The sequence below is a fragment of the Triplophysa dalaica genome, chromosome 6 (genome assembly GCF_015846415.1).
Source record: "Triplophysa dalaica isolate WHDGS20190420 chromosome 6, ASM1584641v1, whole genome shotgun sequence".
NCBI lineage: Eukaryota > Metazoa > Chordata > Actinopteri > Cypriniformes > Nemacheilidae > Triplophysa > Triplophysa dalaica.
The window spans coordinates 7,929,469-7,949,339 of record NC_079547.1 but is presented as its reverse complement, the minus strand read 5'-3'; the positions used below and the strand labels follow the sequence as shown (position 1 = coordinate 7,949,339).

Sequence of the window (19,871 nt, the reverse complement as noted above, 5' to 3'; positions counted from 1 at the left end):
TTTTTTCCCAAATTCCATTTTCCAACAACATTAACCCACATAGACACAATTCTCCGCCCTTGCCTCAGTACTTTTTAAATGGTGGTCCCATTCGTGCTAGCCAAATGTCAGAAATGAAAGTAATAAATGTTCTCTTAAATGTGGGTTAATGTTGTTTCAAAGAATTTCCCTTTTTTGTTATGCAGTTTCAAAATATAACCAATGAACATATTTGAATGTAGAAAAGCCTGCGTTGACATCTTACAATGCACCGATGTTGTTGTTGTTGTGCAGTTTAAAATACAAAATCAGCATGTTTAAATGTAGGAAAGAACTTTGGGTGTCTTATGGGGGGAAAAAAATAAAAATACATCATACTGGCTCACATATTTAGGGCCCTATGATTGAATCGCGGAATATAGGCATGTTTGCTGTATATTATATAAAGTTTTTACTTACATTTAAGTAGATTTAAAAACTAAATATTTTTCCCTGTATGGTTCAACATACTGGGGGATTTTTAATATAGTTTATAAGTGAATACTGTAGTATACTGATCTTTTTATGTGGTAATATTGAATACTGAAGGACGGAAAGCACAGAATTCCGAAAATTAGAACATCATCCTCTCAAAACAATGAAAACAGCATATTTTTTACTTAGCTGCACATATATTAATATGAATATCTTGCTAAACGTTTCCCAGCACTGATTAAATGGTGGTTAAATGTAGGTTAACACTAGTCTGTAGCTTTTTTCAGCTTATTTCACTTTGGACATTAAGCCAACAGGTTAATACCACTCACAGACTAAAGGCTAACCACCTTTCTTGGTGAAAAACTGGGTTACATTTTGACACCCTTTCCTTTATCTTTCCTCTCTCTCTTTTCTCTCTTTCCCTTTTCAAAATCCAAATTTTGATTTAACGTTACTAGGCAACATTGTGGTCATTGTAGTTTTGGCGCATCTTCTGACTGTAACTAAACACCGTCACTGATGCCCCCTTTCCACCAGCAGGAACCAGATGCTAGTTCAGAGCAAGTGCCATTGCCAGTTCTTAGTTGGTTTCACCGGCGAGCCCTTTAAGAACCGGTTGCTTTTCCACAGGCTAGAGAGCCAATACAGAGCCAGGTGTTACGTCACCGAATACGTCTTAATTTTATGCCAGCGAAAATCATGAAATTACCAATACATAACCAATACTGGTACGTCATGTGCTAGCTGGGTTAGTTATAATGGCTTACAAGCCAAAAGCTTTCTCACCTGCATTATCATTCTACCCATGATATAGGCACTTGGGTTACTCTGGGGTTATTGAATCTGAAATTAATGTACTGTAAATCATTTTGCTTACAAGCATCTGGTGAAAGGACGTGTCAAAATTGAGTGATTAACATTTTCTCTGTCTTCCGTACCCATCTTCAGCAATTTATGTATGGGGACTACATCGTTTATGACTTCTGGCTGGGAAAGGTGTATGATCTCAGCATCCAAATCATAGTACAGCTCTCCAATGGAGCACGGTAATGTAACAACTTTATTGTCATTGTTAGTACGAGTCATATCTGCTTATTCCATGGATTTTTCTACTCAAAATTGTGATTGCAATTTCTAACTAAATAATGAAATCAATGCAAAACATAATCAAAAACGTCTAACAAAAAAACACATAAAACAATGCAGTGACGGGTGTTTCTGTATATTTAGAACCGCTTAACATTAACTATACAGTCTGCACAGTAAATTCTGTTTTAATGCCTTAATTCCATGATTTTATCAGTTTTTCTTCATTCATATCGCCTCTTGGGCAGACCTTCACCAAAGAAAGCGGACAAATTTCCCACACCTTCAATATTAAGGTCACAAGACTATTCAAAGCATAACCGTGGGCTTTAGCGTTCAGGTATAAACCGTAACCGTGGCATTCATTTTTCCTCTTTAGTTTAACACACAATCAATCAAAAGCACCTTGGCAAGCATAATGGAGTGGCTCAGAGATAAAGTATTTTTGTAGGCTAACCCGGAAGGAAGTTTTGTTTCCCATAGATCTTATTTTTTGTAATCTTACAAAAGTCTGTGATTAACAAATGTTCATGATGTTTACACGTTTTGTCTAACAAGACAATTTACAGATTAACACAATATTTTTGAAGCCTAAATACAATCGGCAGGAGTAATAAACTAACTCAAGGATTCCAGATTCCAAAAAAATAAATAGGATGCGGGACAGTTTTTTTACAATATACTAATTTCTTCTGTTATTTTTAATTTCTGTTACTTATTGAATTTTGTTCCTTTTATACTGTTTTTGTTGCTGTTACTTTTAAATCATATATTAAAACATGTACACAGATATTGTATTCAGTATTTGTGCCTTTTTATGATATTTAATTGAAATAAATATTTATCTTTTTAATTTGATTTAATTTTCCTTTATGCATTAGTTTAACCCCCCCTAATAATTGCTGTTATTTTACTCACCCGCAGTCCTTCCAAGATGGGACTGGCATTGTTTTTCGAGAAGATATTTATGAATATACTTGGTTGAAGTAATATAATTCAAATCAATGAAAGTCAAAAACGCTTATACATTCAGCACAAAAGTAATCCCTGCCCCTTGTGACGTTAATCTGCCGTTTTATAAAGCCATTTCAATCATACACAGGTTATGAATGCTGTAATAAAAACAATACAGATTTCCCTTATCTGAGATGTGATTCGAGACCGGTGCGCTCACAGCTGGCACTCAGTAACAATTACTCGAACCACAGTCTCGCCCCGCCTACTCCACTACAGGGACTTTAAAATATATTTCACAGAACTATGTTTCACAATAGTATGAGATAGGGCTGTCACAATATCAGATTTTCACTACACTGTTATCATGGACAAAAGAATTGATGGTAACAATATAATTTCCAACGATCCAATTTACTGGTGGGCAGAAGAGTACTTAAACAAACTTTCTGAAAAAAAAAAACTTTTATTAGGACTGTGTGCGTTATTAGCATTTATTTTACTTTTAAATGCATTTCTTTTCTACTTCTCTTTTACCACATAAAAAGGTCACAATATTCACCATTTCCATTTTTGATTTAGTATGATGTTGTATGTTTTTCCTCTAGATGTTCCATGAGTGAGGAGGATGGTGCCAAACTCTATGATATTTACCCTCACGTCAGTGATGTGGTATGTAAATAGAACATTTGTGTTCATGTCTATCTCTAATATAACTCGTATTTAGCAAATGTTCCAAACAGTTTGTTGATGTGATCTGTGATTTGAATTGTTCTTTTGCCCTTTACTCCAGGGTTTATTCTTTGATGATGCATATGGGTTCTACCCAGGCCAGGTTTTGATTGGACCCTCAAAGGCTTTTACCAATGTGCAATGGCTATATGGTGTAAAACCAGTTCTCAGTAAAAAAAGCAAGTTCAGGGTTGTTGTGGAAGAGGTAAGACAAGTTTAGTTAAAATGTCTGTGATATAAAATATTTGAAAATAACCAAACAAATGCTGCTTTAGCTTTATTTAATTAACCTCTTCACTAAACTATGGCTCCTTATTTTTGTTTAATTGCAGGTTCAGGTGGTCGAGCTAAAGGTGACATGGATTACAAAAAGTTACTCTCCAAAAGGGCCCGACAGTGTCTTCCCACCACCCTCAACCATCACACAGGAGAACCTTTGCAGGTATCTTTCGATCCAGCATTATCTATGCCAGTATCAGACCAGTTTCAATACCAAATATAAAATCTGGGCATCCCTATGTGTACTTTCTTTAAAAACTCTTTAAAGGGGTCATGACATCAGGAATAAAAAAACTGACTGAAAAAAATGTCATAATTAGACCTCAAGGAATAGAGTGAAATAAAAATTCTGAATAATAAAAATATTATAATAAGATTATTTTTCTGACATTATTCTCTAATAATCAGGGTGAAGAGACTTGGCTTCTTTGATCATACTCAGAGGCAGCTTGGAGAGAGAGCCCTGTATGTGTTTCCCACCAAGAGTGAAACCACACGAATAACTTGCGAGGGACCTGAGGGGGCCCCTGCTCAACCCGATGACCCTGTTGTTCGAAAGGTATAGTTGATTTGCCAATAACTGCCTTGTGTTTTTAAAAGCAATTTCTGTGCTTTTATTCGTATTTCAAAGTATAGTTGGACTAGGCAGTTGAAAGTCTATTTGACAAAATGTAATTTTTTTGCAGTTAAAAAGAATGTTTAGAAAGGAATCTGGAAAAAAGATGTCAGAGAATTCAGACACAGAGACTAACAACTCACACTCAACAGAGAAGGTGGAAAGCATGGAAGGTATGAATATACTTTTCACTTTCAGTCCTACAAACTGAAGTATGGTATTGTAGCGCATGACATGTATTTATAGTGCTGAATGCCATATATGTGAAGGATTTTTTGTTTCTGTCTATAAATCTCCTATTACTTTCATTTTAGTAAAAACATTAATGTTATTATTGTTCAAGTCATGAATTTCATTTCTGAAAAGGGCAGGGAATTATCCTCTTAGATTATTTCTATGGGGAGATTAACTAAATATTGATTTGTTAATATTGGTAATTATGTAATGATGTAAAAAAAAGTCATGCATTCCAGGAGGAGCTATTTCACGCAGTCAATATACACTCATGGGCCAGAGCTGTCTTAAAGGGGTCATATGACGCGGCAAGAACTAATAGTTAGTTAAAACGTTAGTTTTAGATGTAATGCAATGTGTATTTAAGGTTCAAAAATGCAATTTCTTTCCACATACTGTACATGTTTGTATCTCTCCTCTTTGCCCCGACTCTCTGAAATGCGCTTATTTAAACCGCTTGTGATTTGGCATACATCTTATATTTTCACAGGTCATAGATCATATAATAACTACAGGCTGGTTGTCCAAACCGTTGTTGTAAATTAAGTTATTTTCTACAACAGTTTTTTCTGTTTCTTGAATCTGATTGCCTGGGAACCATGTGATATTTCACCAGCATCACCATGGAAACCACTGCACTGTTTTTATCACTCCGCCAATAGGCCAAGTCAGACTTATGAAACTAAATAAAACATAAACATTTGGCAGTGTCTCCTAGAGCAGTTCACAGCTGTTACAGTAGGTGGTGACATGCACCTAATCAAGTTGGATGGGACCCGCCATATAAAGAAAGATTGAGAAAGAGAACTTGCAGAAAAGAGAGGGGTCTAGCTGCAGCCGAGGGGGCGAGTGGAGCTCTACTCTCGAACAGGAAATATGTCACCTCCACTCAATAATAAAGAAGGGGGAAAATGGCGTTGCAGAGCTCTCGGAAGTTCGAACTTTAACTCGGGCAATTTTATCTCAGCATCCCTACACTAATTGCAGATAGACGCTGTCTTAACCTGCAATGCAAGCACAACGCATATGGCTTCTGTGAAATTGCACAAAGAGGATGAATAAATACGTACTCCCTGGTACAGTAGATGGCACTATACACCAATACATGTGGGTTACGACCAGCCATTAAAAGACAAGAAGGACGTTCGTTGATCGTTATTTACTGTTCCTTGCAGTTGATGTGTTTTGTAAATATAGTTTGTGTTTTTTACTCAAAACTACTAAAACTTAATTTGTGGAGATTATCCAAATTTTACTGTGGTTGTTTTGTATGCTATTTTGCTATAAATACACAATTCCTAAATTATTTATGTTCATTTTTTTATTTGAACTATTGTAATGTTTACTTTCTAAATACAAACCTGGAAGCAGTGTCTGGATTTAGTAACATTAAAGGTATTTAATAACATTTAAACAATAATTTTGTTTTAACATTACAAGTATTTATTGACATTAAAACTGCGCCGTTTCATAAATTACTTCCGGGTTGAGGTCAGAATTAAGTGACGTATATCTGATCTGGCTTCGAGTGGAGGTGATGTATTTCCGTGTTTGAGTGGAGCTCCACTCGCCCCATCGGCTGCAGGCAGCCCCTTTTGCCGAAAACTGCCACAGTGCAATGGAAAAACCCATTCTCAGGGATTGTCCTTTTACAGTCTCTCTCTTTCGTTCATACCTATGTCCCGTGTCATTATCACAGCCATGCCGATATAGCGCACTATTTCACTCCTACTCAAGCAATATTGCATTAATATTATACTTATATTAATATTAACTATACAATTATATATAACCTCTGCAATTACTACAAATGACCCCAGTAGTCCCCAGGTAATACTAATCCCGTGCAAATAGTGCTCGGGGCACATCAAGCGATCTCTAACAAAGCAATAGTGACTTATAGTACAAAAATGTTTTACTCGCCTAAGATTCCTGAGTCAGAGTCAATATTGACAGCACAGCGCTGCTTTTTAATTTTAGTCTCGCCGCAAATCCATCGTTGACCTGTGCCTTGTTCACAATGGAATCCGTTGTGATATAAATCGATCAAACGCTCAATGTTATATCCACGTGACCTGGAACGTATTTATAAACAAAAATTTAACCACGCATTACTAATGTCGGAATCCCATGGAAGGTTATGCAGCGTCATGTGCGAACCAGCGGGCTGGGCTAGAGAAGTAGTCGTTGATATTCTTCTGTAGAGGCAGTGTTCAACCTATGTGCATTCCAATACCTGCCGTTCTCTGGGCCAGGTGTCTATAACGGTTGTTATTTCAGTAACAAGGGTGTATTCAATTCTGACACTTACTCTACATTTTAGCTTGAATACATAATTAATTCATGGCTCCTTTAAAAACAGAAGAATTCTTATTTAAGCTATAAACAAAATTAATTCCTCTTTTTTTTTTGTTCTTTGATTAACATTAGTACCAGGAGTCACCGCAGCAGGTTTAAGATTGCGGCCCCTTTAAGAGCTGTCTATCTATGCAGATCTGACGCCTCTCCCATTTTCACAACTCCTTGCATTCATTTAAAATTTTATTTAACACGTTGGAGTCTGTGCTTACGAAAATGCTAGACTAAATGGGCTTTCTGGCATAGTCTTGTGTGGTTTTGTTTGAAAAAGAACTTAATACTGGTACGCTGTCTGATTCTGACCCGTGATTGCATACACTACACTGGGCCACATCCCACAGCTAGAAACATTCTATCTACACTAACCCGTCAAAGCAACTGTTTCTGATCGCGCATAAGTGGTTTAAAAGCTTTTACATGAATAAGAGCGTGGTTATATAATGTAACACTAGACAACGGATGATAAACAAACGGATGCTTTGTTAATTGCATTAAATATTTTTAACGCATTAATCTAAAAAAAAATGATTGCATGTGTTAACTCGTTAACATTGACAGCCATAACAATAATATAATAATAGTCTGTAATTATATGCAAAATGTTAGTCAAATAATTAACTCTGCATCTATTGTTATTATATCAAGTTTATATATGCTGCTACAGTAATTTTAATAAAAACAGCAGGTTCAACATTCTCTATTCAGTTTTTTGTAATTGGACTTGGTATGAGCTTCATGTGATGTCAGTATGTGCCGCTATGACAGTCTACATGAGTTTCTGAAAACTGTGCACTCCTTCACCAGATTTTTATTATTTAATTTTCTCTTGGGCGAAAACCCCTAATGCTACTTTGGTATGAAAATCTTTGATTGCCGAAATTCCGGTGCATCCTAGGCACAAATGTTTTGACCCTCTAGAAAAGCACATTGATCCATCATATATGTAATTTAAATAACGCCAGGGTATCAGAATCGATCCTTTAATCCTGCTTGTATGATCGGATGGTCATGATTACAAAGAATAAGTAGTCAATATTGGCTGCAGAAATTCTGATCGGAGCATCCAGTCCTGGTTCATACTTAAATTGTAGCTTTCAAACCAAAGATTCAAACCAATTAAGCCTACGTTCCAATACTCGCCATAGCTTTTGGGCATTTTGAAGTTGTAAAAATGCACCAGACAGAACAATTCCTGAAACAGCCTATGTGGATTGACTTCTACATAACACCTTGTCTAAACCGGACGCGACCAGCGCAAAGCGACATGACAACCAAATTATAATGGGTTTCTAGCATCTTTTGTCATGACTATCACGCCGGTCGGTGTTGGCTAGATAACTTTTAAATTGAGATAATGGTTTTTTTTTAGGTGAGGAGAAATCAATGCAGGAAAAGGACTGTCCTGATGATGTTCCATGTTACCCCAACAACGGTCCTGTTTCATGTCCAGAAGGTGTGGATGAGGGAGAGAAGCCACAATCAGATGCCTCTCAGAAACCTTGTGCCCATCTGGGGGAGCTGGAGTCAGATGAGGAGATTGCAGATGACACTGATGACACCAGCTCAGTAACTTCCTCTGCGAGCTCCACGGCCTCACAGCATTGTGGCCCATCCCGAAAGAAGAGCATCCCTTTGTCCATTCGCAACCTGAAGAAAAAGCACAAAAAGAAGAGGACAAAGTTTTCGCGAGAGTTTAAACCGGGAGACAGGTACAATAGGAGTTCCAAAACAATTGTCAGTAATTAACATTTAATGAACCTATTTCAGTGTAACGTGTAAGTCATCTTAAAACTTAATTTCATCCAATATTCTCAATACCGAACTTATTTATTATGAAGGAATTCATTTTTTGTTAGACAATGTTTTTGTTGTCGGTTACTGAAGTTAGATTCTACTTAAACATGTATCTGCATTTTTGTACAGTGTTGCATTTCTAATAAAACTGCGCAACATCAGACATTGTGTTTATTCAGAAACTTGTTAGAGTATGAAACTATATGCTATGCAATGAATCATCATTTAGTAAAGCCCTTCAAGTTAATGTTTTTTCTGTGTTTTTGTTGGATTCTGTGTTTTGTGTAGGGTGGCAGTTGAGGTTGTTTCCACTGTGACCACTGCAGATGTTTTGTGGAAGGATGGTCGATTAGAGACAGGTATCCGGTCCAATGATCTAATCCCTATCCAACACCTGGACAATCACGAGTTCTGTCCTGGAGACTACGTTGTAGACAAGCGACGTATGTACTTTACAGCATTAAACCCATACAGTTTTCTTTTCATAATGCTTCTTTGATGTTATTTGTGGGAAGGCTTATTCCTGGAAATTGTTTAATATCAAATTCTATACAAGTCTATTGTAGACATAACAAGTTGTTTACTTTTTGCTTGATTTGTTTCTTGATGTACACTATTTGATTGTGGTTCCTGCAGCTCAGACTGTTCAGGATTCAGGTGTCTGTGGAGTGATTCAGTCAGGCGATCATAAGGCCAGAACCTGCGTGGTGAAGTGGGTTAAACTCAATGCTGCGGGTGATGATGTTGAGGTAATTTATTTTTGTATCCCAGTGTTTTGGTGATTAACACACGGTTACTGAATTGTATAATAAATTATTGTTTTGTATGCAGGTTAATGGAGTGGAAGAGGATGTTAGTGTTTACGACATTTCTGATCATCCTGACTTCCATTTCCGCATAACAGATATTGTTATAAGGATCGGAAACTCAAACACAGAGGACTGTGAAAATGAGGTACAGAAAATCATTTTCAGTTTTGTTTAACTCTAGCATGTTCAAAATGTTACCTCTGAACTTTGAGATCTCTTTGAATTGTATCTTTGTTGTAATTACTAAAATAGAGTCCTTATTCATTTTTGGTAATGCGTCAGAATTGCGTCATTTTATGGTTGGTCAAGTGTGGGTTTGGAAGCTCTTACCCTGAAACAAACTTGCTCTGGACCAGGTTACCTGTGTAGCATAATTTACCATAGAGATGAAAGCTTTTGAGCCTGAGAATCCAGAGTTTGCTCAATCTAAACTCCTATTTGCCTCCTTTGTCAGACCAAAATTTCCGGACTTTGGAAACAATTGAGGCAAAAGTCATATAGTGTATTCTAGCCTGTACCATCAGAAAAAAATCCAGTGCTGCATCAGGAATCAGTTCCTAAAGATATCCGAGTTGTCACCACCTCAAGGAAACCTTTCAGAATGTACTCGTTTTAGCATGGGCTTTGTTGCATTCATTTAAGACAGCAGGCTCTCTGCACTTTGAAATTCCTTTGCTTTCCCAAATGCCATTTAGAAATTTCCTAAGGACTGCTCCCAGTCCTTTTAACTCCTTACAAATTGAGCAATTTTTCTCCACGCTATGTTCCAATCGGAGACGACACCCCGATACTGGCAGCATGTCGCTCCGGGAATACTGCCCTTATCAGCGCAAGGAAGAGGTCCGCCGGCATATGTCAGCCTGTGACTCCAGAAACTCTCCCATTCAAACATCACATCTAGCGCTCCATTCCTGTCATTTCAAATTGGATCATAGCGGTGATAAATATCAATCTTAGACAATCGCATGCATATCCAAAGTACAAGCGCACCATCACGTTCTGGTATGATAGGACAACATGGCTGTGGTTTCGCTTATAAATCACCAGGGAGGACTCCAATCTCTACCACTGTACAGACTGGTGAGATGCTTCATATTTTGGGCAGGCGTGGAGAACACGGGGGCGAATATGCAATCTCGCAGCGGTCCATTGCGGGGGAAATGGAGGCTCCATTACCGAATGGTCGAAGAAATTGTTTGGCCGAGCGGATGTCGACCTGTGTGCATTGGAGGAAAACTGCCCGTTGCACTTCTTGAGACAGAATGACACTGTAATACGATTCAGACATGAAAGGAAGGAGGCGGGAACCGGCAAACATTTAAACATTTAATAACAGAAATAATAAAAGCCGGTGGCCCCTCACGGCCGACCGCCGGCAAACAAAACATAAATACAAATCACAAGGACATAAATATAAACTTAACATATGTCCGGGCCCGGTCCTCTCTCTTCAACGGTCCGGTCGCTCGTTCCTTTTATATGCTCCCAATTTCCTACATGATTCGAGCCCGGTGTGCGCACAGCTGGCGCTTATTCACAATTACTCACCGGACTCGAACCACGGTTTCGCCTCGCCTACTCTACTACATACCCCCATCACCCCTCACAGGCCGGGGGGTACCCCCGCGACTGTGCATGCTCCCTCCCCCTCCCTCGGGGGGGGGGGGGGTGGGGGGTATGCAGCGACAAGACGAGACAACAGAGACGGGAGCCCTCGGAGCGACCGGAAAGAGAGAGGAGAGAGAGGGGAAAAAAAATATAGTCCGGTTCCCCGACATGCTGCCGCTCGCTCCTCAACCAGCCGAGAAGCTCTTCCTCGCGGTGCTATGCGGTGGTGCTGGACGTCCGGTGGACGATGGCTCCTCCGTGTGAGCGAAGGTGATGAAATCCTCCTTGGCCACTTTCACTCCTGCTCTGAGCCCTCTTCATGGTCCTGAGTGCTCTGCGCAAACCACCGCTCGAGTCCACTGACTTGCCATCTCTCTTGCTAAAAAACGACCTGCTCTTCGCACTGGCGTCGTTTAAGAAAGTCTGCGATCTACATGCCTTTTTAGATGACCTGCCATGTCTAAAATTCGGTCCTGACGAAGGTGGTCCTTTGACCGAAAGCGAGATACATTTCTAAGGTTTATTCCACTCCATTCAGGGTTCAAGTGGTCTCCCCCAAGCAGACAACGAGCAGCCACCGTCACTACAAGTGTACACCAACTGTTCCATTATTAGAAGTAAGAACAGCTGTCCGTGAGCTTTGTGGATCCCACTTTGGGTTTGCCGATCTCGAAGCAAAGAGTATCCAGATCCAGATGGATCTTTGATGCCGTCATGGCGGCATACAAATCCTTACCATGTCCGTTAGGGGTGAAAGCTCACTCTAAAAGAGGTATGGCTTTCTCCTGGGCATGGTCTACGGGGAATCTATTTCGGACATGGTCGGACATTTCTGGCTGGTCCTCCCCGTCCACCTTCGCAAACGCACATCATATCTGTCTGATCTGGACATGGCCAATGAATGTTACGAGCCCCTGCGTGTGCTCATCTTATTCGATTATGAAAGCAAAAGCTGTTCTGTGTAATACACTGATATTGTGTTTGTCTACAACACTTCTATGAAAGTCCTGCTTACAGTCTCCTAGTCCATCTGCTTGTTTTATTGTCCAACTCTGGTCCAATATAAAAAGGCAAAACTTCCTCTGTTAAAAAGGCAAAACGCTTCTGTTATTTGTGATAATATAACCGGTCTGACAGACCGGGTCAGCTTTCCCAATCAGATCGTTTCGGAAGGCGGGACTTTGAAGAAACCACAAGAAATCTAGTCGTTTTGTGAGAAGAGAGACAGCGTTGGACAATAGACTTGAAATATATGCAATATTAAGTTTTTTTTTAAACTAGACACATGAAAATCCATTGTTAAACACCAAAAAAACACAATCAAAGCTTCAAAAACAAGGAAAAAACAGGGTCTTTAAGTTCTCTTTCGTGCTTGAATTAACAAAACCACACAAGATTATGACATATTGCCCGTTTTATCTAGCATTTTTTGTAAGCACAGACTTCTTTTGAATCCAATGGGGATGGTGTCAGATCTGCGTAGAGTGACAGCTCTTTAAGGGGCCGCATTCTTATACCTGCAGCTGTGACTCCTGGTACTAATGTTAATCAAGAACAAAAAAAAGAGGAATTCAAGGTGTTTTGTAGCTTTAATGAGAATTCACTTTATTAAATTTAGCATTAAAGACTGTCAAGTGTTTGAGAACTTTTCTGTATATTTCCTACCTGTTAGACATGATACTGTAGCTCTCAATTATACTGTTGAATGGCTATAATTAATGTTAGAATAAATAAATAAAAGAATACATTTTAATAGAGACAACATTTGCGTTACCAATATCAGAAAGTTGGCTTTAAAGAAATCAGTTGTTTCTGCATTTATTTGGAGATAAATGTGAAATTATTTGAATGTAAAAATATGTATGTCATGTGCAATTAATTGTGATTAATCAAAGAATAAATTGTGATTTATCAGAATATTTTTTGTCGATTGACAGCACTAGATTTTTTTATATACGTCTTTACATCTCACTGTAAACCTATGCCATGTGCTGTCTCATCTGTAGAGGTCTGTTGGACAAGTGTGCAGAGTGGATCTGAGTAGTAAAGTCGAGGTTGTGTGGGCGGATGAGTCTAAGACGGTCGTCCTTCCACAGGTATGCTTCCATCTATCTAGACAATGAATTAACATTGATGTATGACACATTTCTAATGATTTTCCACATTTCGTCCCCCATTTAGTGGAAACCTTATGTGTAAGAAACTCTATATTTGGCCAAATACATGCATGTTTTATTATATTAACAGTATTTTAAAGTAACTGGATTGGCTATTAAGGAATGTATTGTCTTTGACTCGAAGGTAAATTCCACACTAAGACTTTCTTCTCGGCTCCTCCAATACATAATTAATAGCCTCTATTTGTTGACCAAAGAATGTGCCGTAAGTAGCAAACAACCATTTACCCTTGCATTGCATACATGCAGATATGGTCCGTATGTAAATGTATCCAGCACTTCATACACATTAGAAACGGGTGGAGTTATGCTGTTTTACAGACAGTTTGAGTCATAAAAAATGTTTTTAGTTCTAGGGTTAATCTATGCAAAACACACTTTAATAGACATGAAGGATAAACAATGAGGATAAGAGGTTTCCCACCGGTTAATGTCATTTTGGTTTGGTTACCTGTAATTAGTTTGACAATATTGTTCCAGTCCACAGCATTAGTGTAATTAAGATTTAAGTAGAACATCATGATCACGAAGTGTGGGTGGGGGCTGGTTTCTTTGCTCAACTCTTGATATTGATAACCTGCATTTGCAGGTTATACATTTTGTATGCAGGGTTTTACTGGATGTACCTTTTTGGAATCTTGATTTGGATTTGTTGGTGGACCAACACCTTATTGCTATTTGGCACAATCATATCAGACATTGATTCTAATCTGTATTTATTTCTCTCTTCATTTTAGCACTTGTATAATGTGGAGTCAGAGATTGAAGAAACGTATTATGACTCAGCAGAAGGCAGCAGTAGTGGTGCTTCATCTGAAGAGTGGGAGGATGAGAGTGACAGCTGGGAGACTGATAATGGACCCGTTGAGGAGGAACCGGGAGGAGGGGACAATGCTGTAGTCTCCTCCCCCACCAAAGGTCCTCCTGCTGATGGCAAAACTAATGGTGTGAATACCTCCACCACAGAATCAGCAGGAGCTATATTCACATCTGAACTCGCTATCGGTACGGATTTTCTTCCTTTGGTTAAATTAAAAAGTTTATTATGAATTACTATTTGACAATATTTAACTTTTTTTATATAGGAAACCTTGTAGTTCTGTGACGTGAGTTTTCCTTAAGGCTAAAGCATTATCTAGGATACTTAATTGTGCAATATTATCACTTGGTTACTTATTCTACCCAGTCTGTTACTTCTGTTCACACTGGCTACTTTTACGTATGCTTCGAAAAATCAGCTAGTTCTGGCCAATATTGTAATGCACAAGTGCTTGTGCTTACTTTTGCACTTTATGTAAATGGCTTTGTCCTTTATAACATTTTTACTTTTATTTCATTGATGTTTTAAGTCTTATTTGTTCCCTAAATTTGGTTTTATGCAAAGATATGCAATGACAAAGGCTTTCAATTCATTTAAATTACATAAAGTATTTTACGCGTATAGATGGTGATACACGAATGTGGGTATGTCTGAATTCAAGCATTTCATTCTATGGACTTAAGGGGTTTATTTTGTTCCCTGAGATGTAATTATAAAAATACCAATTTTGCCCAAACACACTGACCTCTTTCCAGTCGCTTTAGAATTCTACTAATAATGAATAATTATGCAATAATTGTCATGCAATAATCAGAACTAAAATTTGGCAATCGACATTAGTATTTCCATCAGTCACAAGAACACACTGCAAAGATCGTCCGATCTTAATTAAATAATTAATTGACTTGTTAACTAGAGATTCACTCTAAATTAATCCATGTGCATTAAAGGGGTAGTCCGCCCAAAAATAAAATAATTTACTCACCCTCAAGTTGTTTGGATTTGGAAAAAATGTAAGTAACTGATTTAAATTTCTGGGACATCATTTGTTCTGTTGAACACAAAATTTGATATTTTGAAGAATTAAGGGTCTAGGGCACGTTTGACTGCCGTTGAAAAAATTCCTACTATGGTAGTCAATGCTGTCCAAGAAATGTCAGTGGCTAACATTTGCAAAACTATCTTTGTGTTCAACAGAATAAAGAAATGTATACAGTATTCAAACAAGGAGTAATTCATGACCAGTGTAGGGAAATTTACTTTTAAAAAGTAATTTGATAAAGTTACTTCTCACAAATAGTAACTGAGTTACTTCATTATAAAAGTAACTAATTACTATGGAATGTAACTATTGCGTTTCAACATGTTTCATTGTGGATAAGGCGAAGAGCATCTTAAAAACGACAAAAAAACTCAGTTTTCAACGGAAACGTATGGACAAGGTCTCGGCTAGTAATTTTGTGGTTGGATGTGAGGTGCTTCATTAGATAATTACTTGCCACCGACATGGAGCCGGTTTCTTCCTGGGCATAGGGTGCATGTTACACACATAATCTTGCATATCACCTTAACGAGGGAAAGTACTCTTGCCAGTGCTTTCTGAATCCTAGGCATTGGTGTACTGTGTGCGACTGTGCTTGTGTGTGAAAACCCGCCCTACTTTGCCTCTTGTTGGCAACTGATGGAAATCTAAGCCAATCATCATCAGTTATTTGGTTGTCTCGAACCCACCAACACGCAAACCAATCATCAACATTTGTTTGTCCCACCCACACACACCAGAGAAAAAAAAAACTTGCAGGTCCTCCTTCTGAGACAGAGCCTACTCGGATGAACACCGCTTCAATGAGCTCAATTGACCCTTTTGCTATGTCCCACATCAACCAAAGCACTCCCAATCCAGAAAATAATATTTGTACTTTCATTGAAAAGCAATAAGAAAGTCTGCAATATATATTTGAATGTAATCAAATATATATTGTAATCTGTAATCTATAAAACCTAATGTAATCTGCTTGCTGTAACAACATTATGTCTGGATAGCGCCATTGGTTTTTGACACATTCAAGCAACGGGTGAAACTGTGATTATGACCATAAAAATCAAATTTAAAATTCTGGCAGTGTTGATGAGATGCGGTCCTTCAGGACGGATCATATAACATTCAGTCTATGAGGTAAAACTCTGGACAATTCTTCTTGTATGAGTCTGTTTTAAGAAGTCTTTATTGTTGTACATCAGGACTCTTCAACTGAAATTGCATGAGTTCCAGTAAACAAACCCTCCTTACCAGCCCCGGTCCAGACAATTAAATACCTAAAAACATGAATTGATGGTTTTTGGCAGACCAAAGCAACAAACATGTATTTTCATATCTATGCAATGGCATAACAATGGTTGACAACAATATAATGAAGGAAAATTAGCAAAATGCCCTAATCTCTATACCGGAAAGGAACATACATTCATTTCAACATTAACAACTTTAAAAGAAAACTAAAGTGTTGTTTTCTGCTGAACTGAGATTAACAAATAGCAGCATCAAGTTGTGACTGAACATCCTCTGATAACATTAAAGCTCTTCTTGTGGCTTTTTGCAGCTGAAAGGGGGGTTTGTTTAATATTTTCTTTTGAAGTTAGTTCATGTCTTTATTATCCTTCTAAAACTGTTTCACAGGCAGGCTTCATGCACTCTTTTACTATATTCCTATCAGTAAAGGCCTGTGATGTTTTCGTTAGATCAACTGTATTCTTGGTGACATTCATATGCTCGTTGTTTGGCAGTAAGTGAGAGAGGGAGGACCCGGGTAGATCGCTACTACTGGGCTTTGAGCTAATATATTTCCGTGTCCTTAGCACGGACTGGTGCGGGCAAGTTTCTTCATAGTGTTGATGTCTAGTTTCGTAATGCCGTTTAACGTTTCCATTTTTAAAGATCGCAACAGACTCCGCAAATGAGACAAACCGGCCTCATGCATGTTGATGTAGGAAGAATAAATGCAAATCTTTCTACCAATTCATCTCGGAAAACATGCTTTTCTAGCATCAACTTTTCTAACTTTTGAAAAGGACATTGTTTTTTTGTCATTGACAGTTACATCTGTCTGTGCGCTGTGCACCGCGTCTGTCTCGTCTTTCTTCACTCCACAACGTTGACGTCTGAACCTTGCAACAGTGCACAGATGTTAACTGTTCGTAGTACCGTAGCACCCAAAGTGTTACTGAGCGGACCTTGATGTACCAGAAAATAAATTTGATTGCATTAGAAAATACTGTGAGGCGTTCAGAAATGCGTCCGAGTAAACATGAGGCAATTGTGAAGTTTTTTTTGACCTGAGGGAGTGGTGCAAACAGACCAATCATAGCGCTTGCGGTCCGCTTAGGGTCCCCGTTGAGATGATGTTACATTTTTTGAGAGGTGCGTGTCAGGCTACGGCATAGGGTACGCAGCTCTGCGTCCTATAATTTGCACTTAAGATTCCACAGTGAGAAGACTTTTAGCTGGGATCATGTTCGTACAGAGTGGTGGCTAGCAACAATCGCAAAGGACTTTTTAAAACCCCATTATTCGCAGCCGATTAAACTCTATGGCGCATAATATTGGCATTATGATTGGTCCGGGCTGGGTCAATTATAGTAACGGTAATAGCATTGTAAGGGGGAAAAAGTAATTTGTTTGATTACTAGTTACTGAAAGAACGAATGCCGTTAGGAACGCTGTTGATTAATAACGTTGTTATTCCCATCACTGTTCATGACAGAATTTTGGAGTATCCCTTTAACTGTATTCTTCCACAACCAGGGATGGCACAATATTTAGCAATCTTTAACGGCATGTTTTTTTATTAATTGCTCGCTCTATCTGGTTCCGCGCCACCTGTGTTACTTCAGAATTGGCACGTGAACCAGTGGGAGGGGCTAGAGAAGTAGTCGTTGATCTTTGTCTGTGAAGGTGGTGTTCAACCTTTCAATGTCATCATAGATGGGTGCATTCCAGAACCTGTCGTTCACTGGGCCTGGCGTCAATAACAGATGTAATCTCAGTAACAACGGCGTTTTCAATTCTATCACATACATGATGTTGGGGTGAATACATTTCCCTCTTATATAACAAAAGCTCGGGTTCATTTTTTTATTTTAATTCATGCCTGCTTTAAATAAAGGTAATTCTGTAGCAGTTGGTGTAGAAGTTCAGTAGCCATGTGCTGTTTTCACCTACGGCTAACTATCTTGCCTGTCTCAGGTGGAGTCCCTGCATCTGAGGAGAAACCTTTTAAAGAGACCCCACCGCGGGGTTTCCGTGAGCTCAAAGAAGCCCTAAAGATCTTGGAGAGCCTTAAGAACATGACTGTTGAGCAGCTTTGGACCGGATCACCAACCTCTCCCACTGCCGAACCTTCAGCCGCAATGGCTGCCACAAGCCCGGCTGATGCTAAACCCACAAAGGAGAAACGCTTCTTGGATGACATAAAGAAACTTCAGGAAAACCTGAAAAAGACTCTGGACAATGTGGCGATTGTGGAAGAAGAAAAGATGGAGGCTGCTATAAAAGAGGAGAGGTCATCAGCGGCAGTGGCACCTGAACCTCAAACGCCTGTACGTTCTGAGTGGCCCAGTGACACGCCCGTTTTGTGTCAGCACAGTGGAGGCAAACCTGGTGTCACCTTCACCAGCGCTAAAGGAGAAGTCTTTTCTGTTTTAGAATGGTCACCAGGTAAACACAAATACACAAGCGTTTAGTAAATTAATAAAAATCTTAGTACAGTCTTTCTGTTTTAATTGTTTTGTCTGTAACGGTAGTTGTATATGTATCTTCATTTAGACGTTTTGAAACAATTCATCTGTGTAAGTCAACTTACTAAAAAGAAAATGTCAGGCAGATTCAGGACTGCCTACTCTGTGTTTATTTTGTCATATTCTACAGTGTTAATGTGGTCTGAAATGTTGCCTCTTACTTTTTATAGAGACACACTCATTTCAAAAAATGGAATTCCAGCCTGCGGATGCAAAGAAGTTCTTTAGCACTGTAAGAAAGGAAATGGCCCTTCTGGCCACCTCTCTGCCCGATGGCATCATGGTGAAGACTTTTGAGGGCCGAATGGTAAAAATGCCATAAACGTCATATACCCTATTAATAAATGGAACACACCAAATACATTTCTTGAATATGAGTACATTTTGGGATTCACCTGAAAAAAAAACACGTGGTCTCAGAAAATGTATCTTGAATATGAGTATGGTTTGTCTTATGGCACTAGCAGATGAATACAATAAAGAAAAATACCCAAAACCAAAAAAATCTGGATGGATTAAGAGATTGTGTGAATTTATTTTGTTTTTAGATACAAAAAAGAAGAAAATTATCAAAACATAACATACTTGTGAAGTTGCCTACACTGGAAGTTTCTCTTTGTAGATGCAAATGCGTATTTCGTAAAATTATTAATTATATTATTCTGCATTTTACAAGTTTTATTGTTTTTGGGAACAATTGTGAATATTAAATGTATTATAAGGCGGTATGATTATCTTCATGTTTTTCTTCCCAGGATCTTTTCTCAGCTGTAATTAAGGGCCCTAATCGCACTCCTTATGAGGATGGGCTATTCCTGTTTGATATCCAGCTTCCAAATATCTATCCTGCTGTTCCCCCTCTCTTCCGTTACCTCTCTCAGTGTAGCGGCCGACTTAACCCCAACCTCTATGATAACGGGAAAGTCTGTGTAAGTCTGCTCGGCACCTGGATTGGAAAGGTGAGCTCAACCCCCTGAACAAATTTTGAACATGAAGTGTTTATTAATAATTTCTGTCATTTACAATACATACATAGAAGGACTGTACTATTGTCTTTGTAAGTTCTCTTTAAGGCAGGGGTAGTCAATCGGTCTTTATATTTTCTTTCAAACAAAGGTCCGGACAATATCTTTTTTTGAAAATATTTAATCAAT

At 38.5% G+C, this 19,871-nt stretch overlaps 1 protein-coding gene across 1 annotated transcript in view; it reads left to right on the top strand.

Annotated features, from left to right (window-relative positions):
• Nucleotides 1–19,871, top strand: part of ube2o (ubiquitin-conjugating enzyme E2O) — a 34,523-nt gene that overhangs the window by 9,897 nt on the left and 4,755 nt on the right. Inside the window, 15 exon segments of the mRNA XM_056750701.1 lie at nucleotides 1,405–1,502; nucleotides 3,105–3,168; nucleotides 3,290–3,433; nucleotides 3,561–3,670; nucleotides 3,916–4,066; nucleotides 4,194–4,296; nucleotides 8,085–8,424; nucleotides 8,798–8,952; nucleotides 9,146–9,258; nucleotides 9,341–9,463; nucleotides 12,933–13,022; nucleotides 13,841–14,108; nucleotides 18,167–18,637; nucleotides 18,888–19,024; nucleotides 19,473–19,676. Of these exon segments, the coding sequence (XP_056606679.1) occupies nucleotides 1,405–1,502; nucleotides 3,105–3,168; nucleotides 3,290–3,433; nucleotides 3,561–3,670; nucleotides 3,916–4,066; nucleotides 4,194–4,296; nucleotides 8,085–8,424; nucleotides 8,798–8,952; nucleotides 9,146–9,258; nucleotides 9,341–9,463; nucleotides 12,933–13,022; nucleotides 13,841–14,108; nucleotides 18,167–18,637; nucleotides 18,888–19,024; nucleotides 19,473–19,676 (2,571 nt within the window).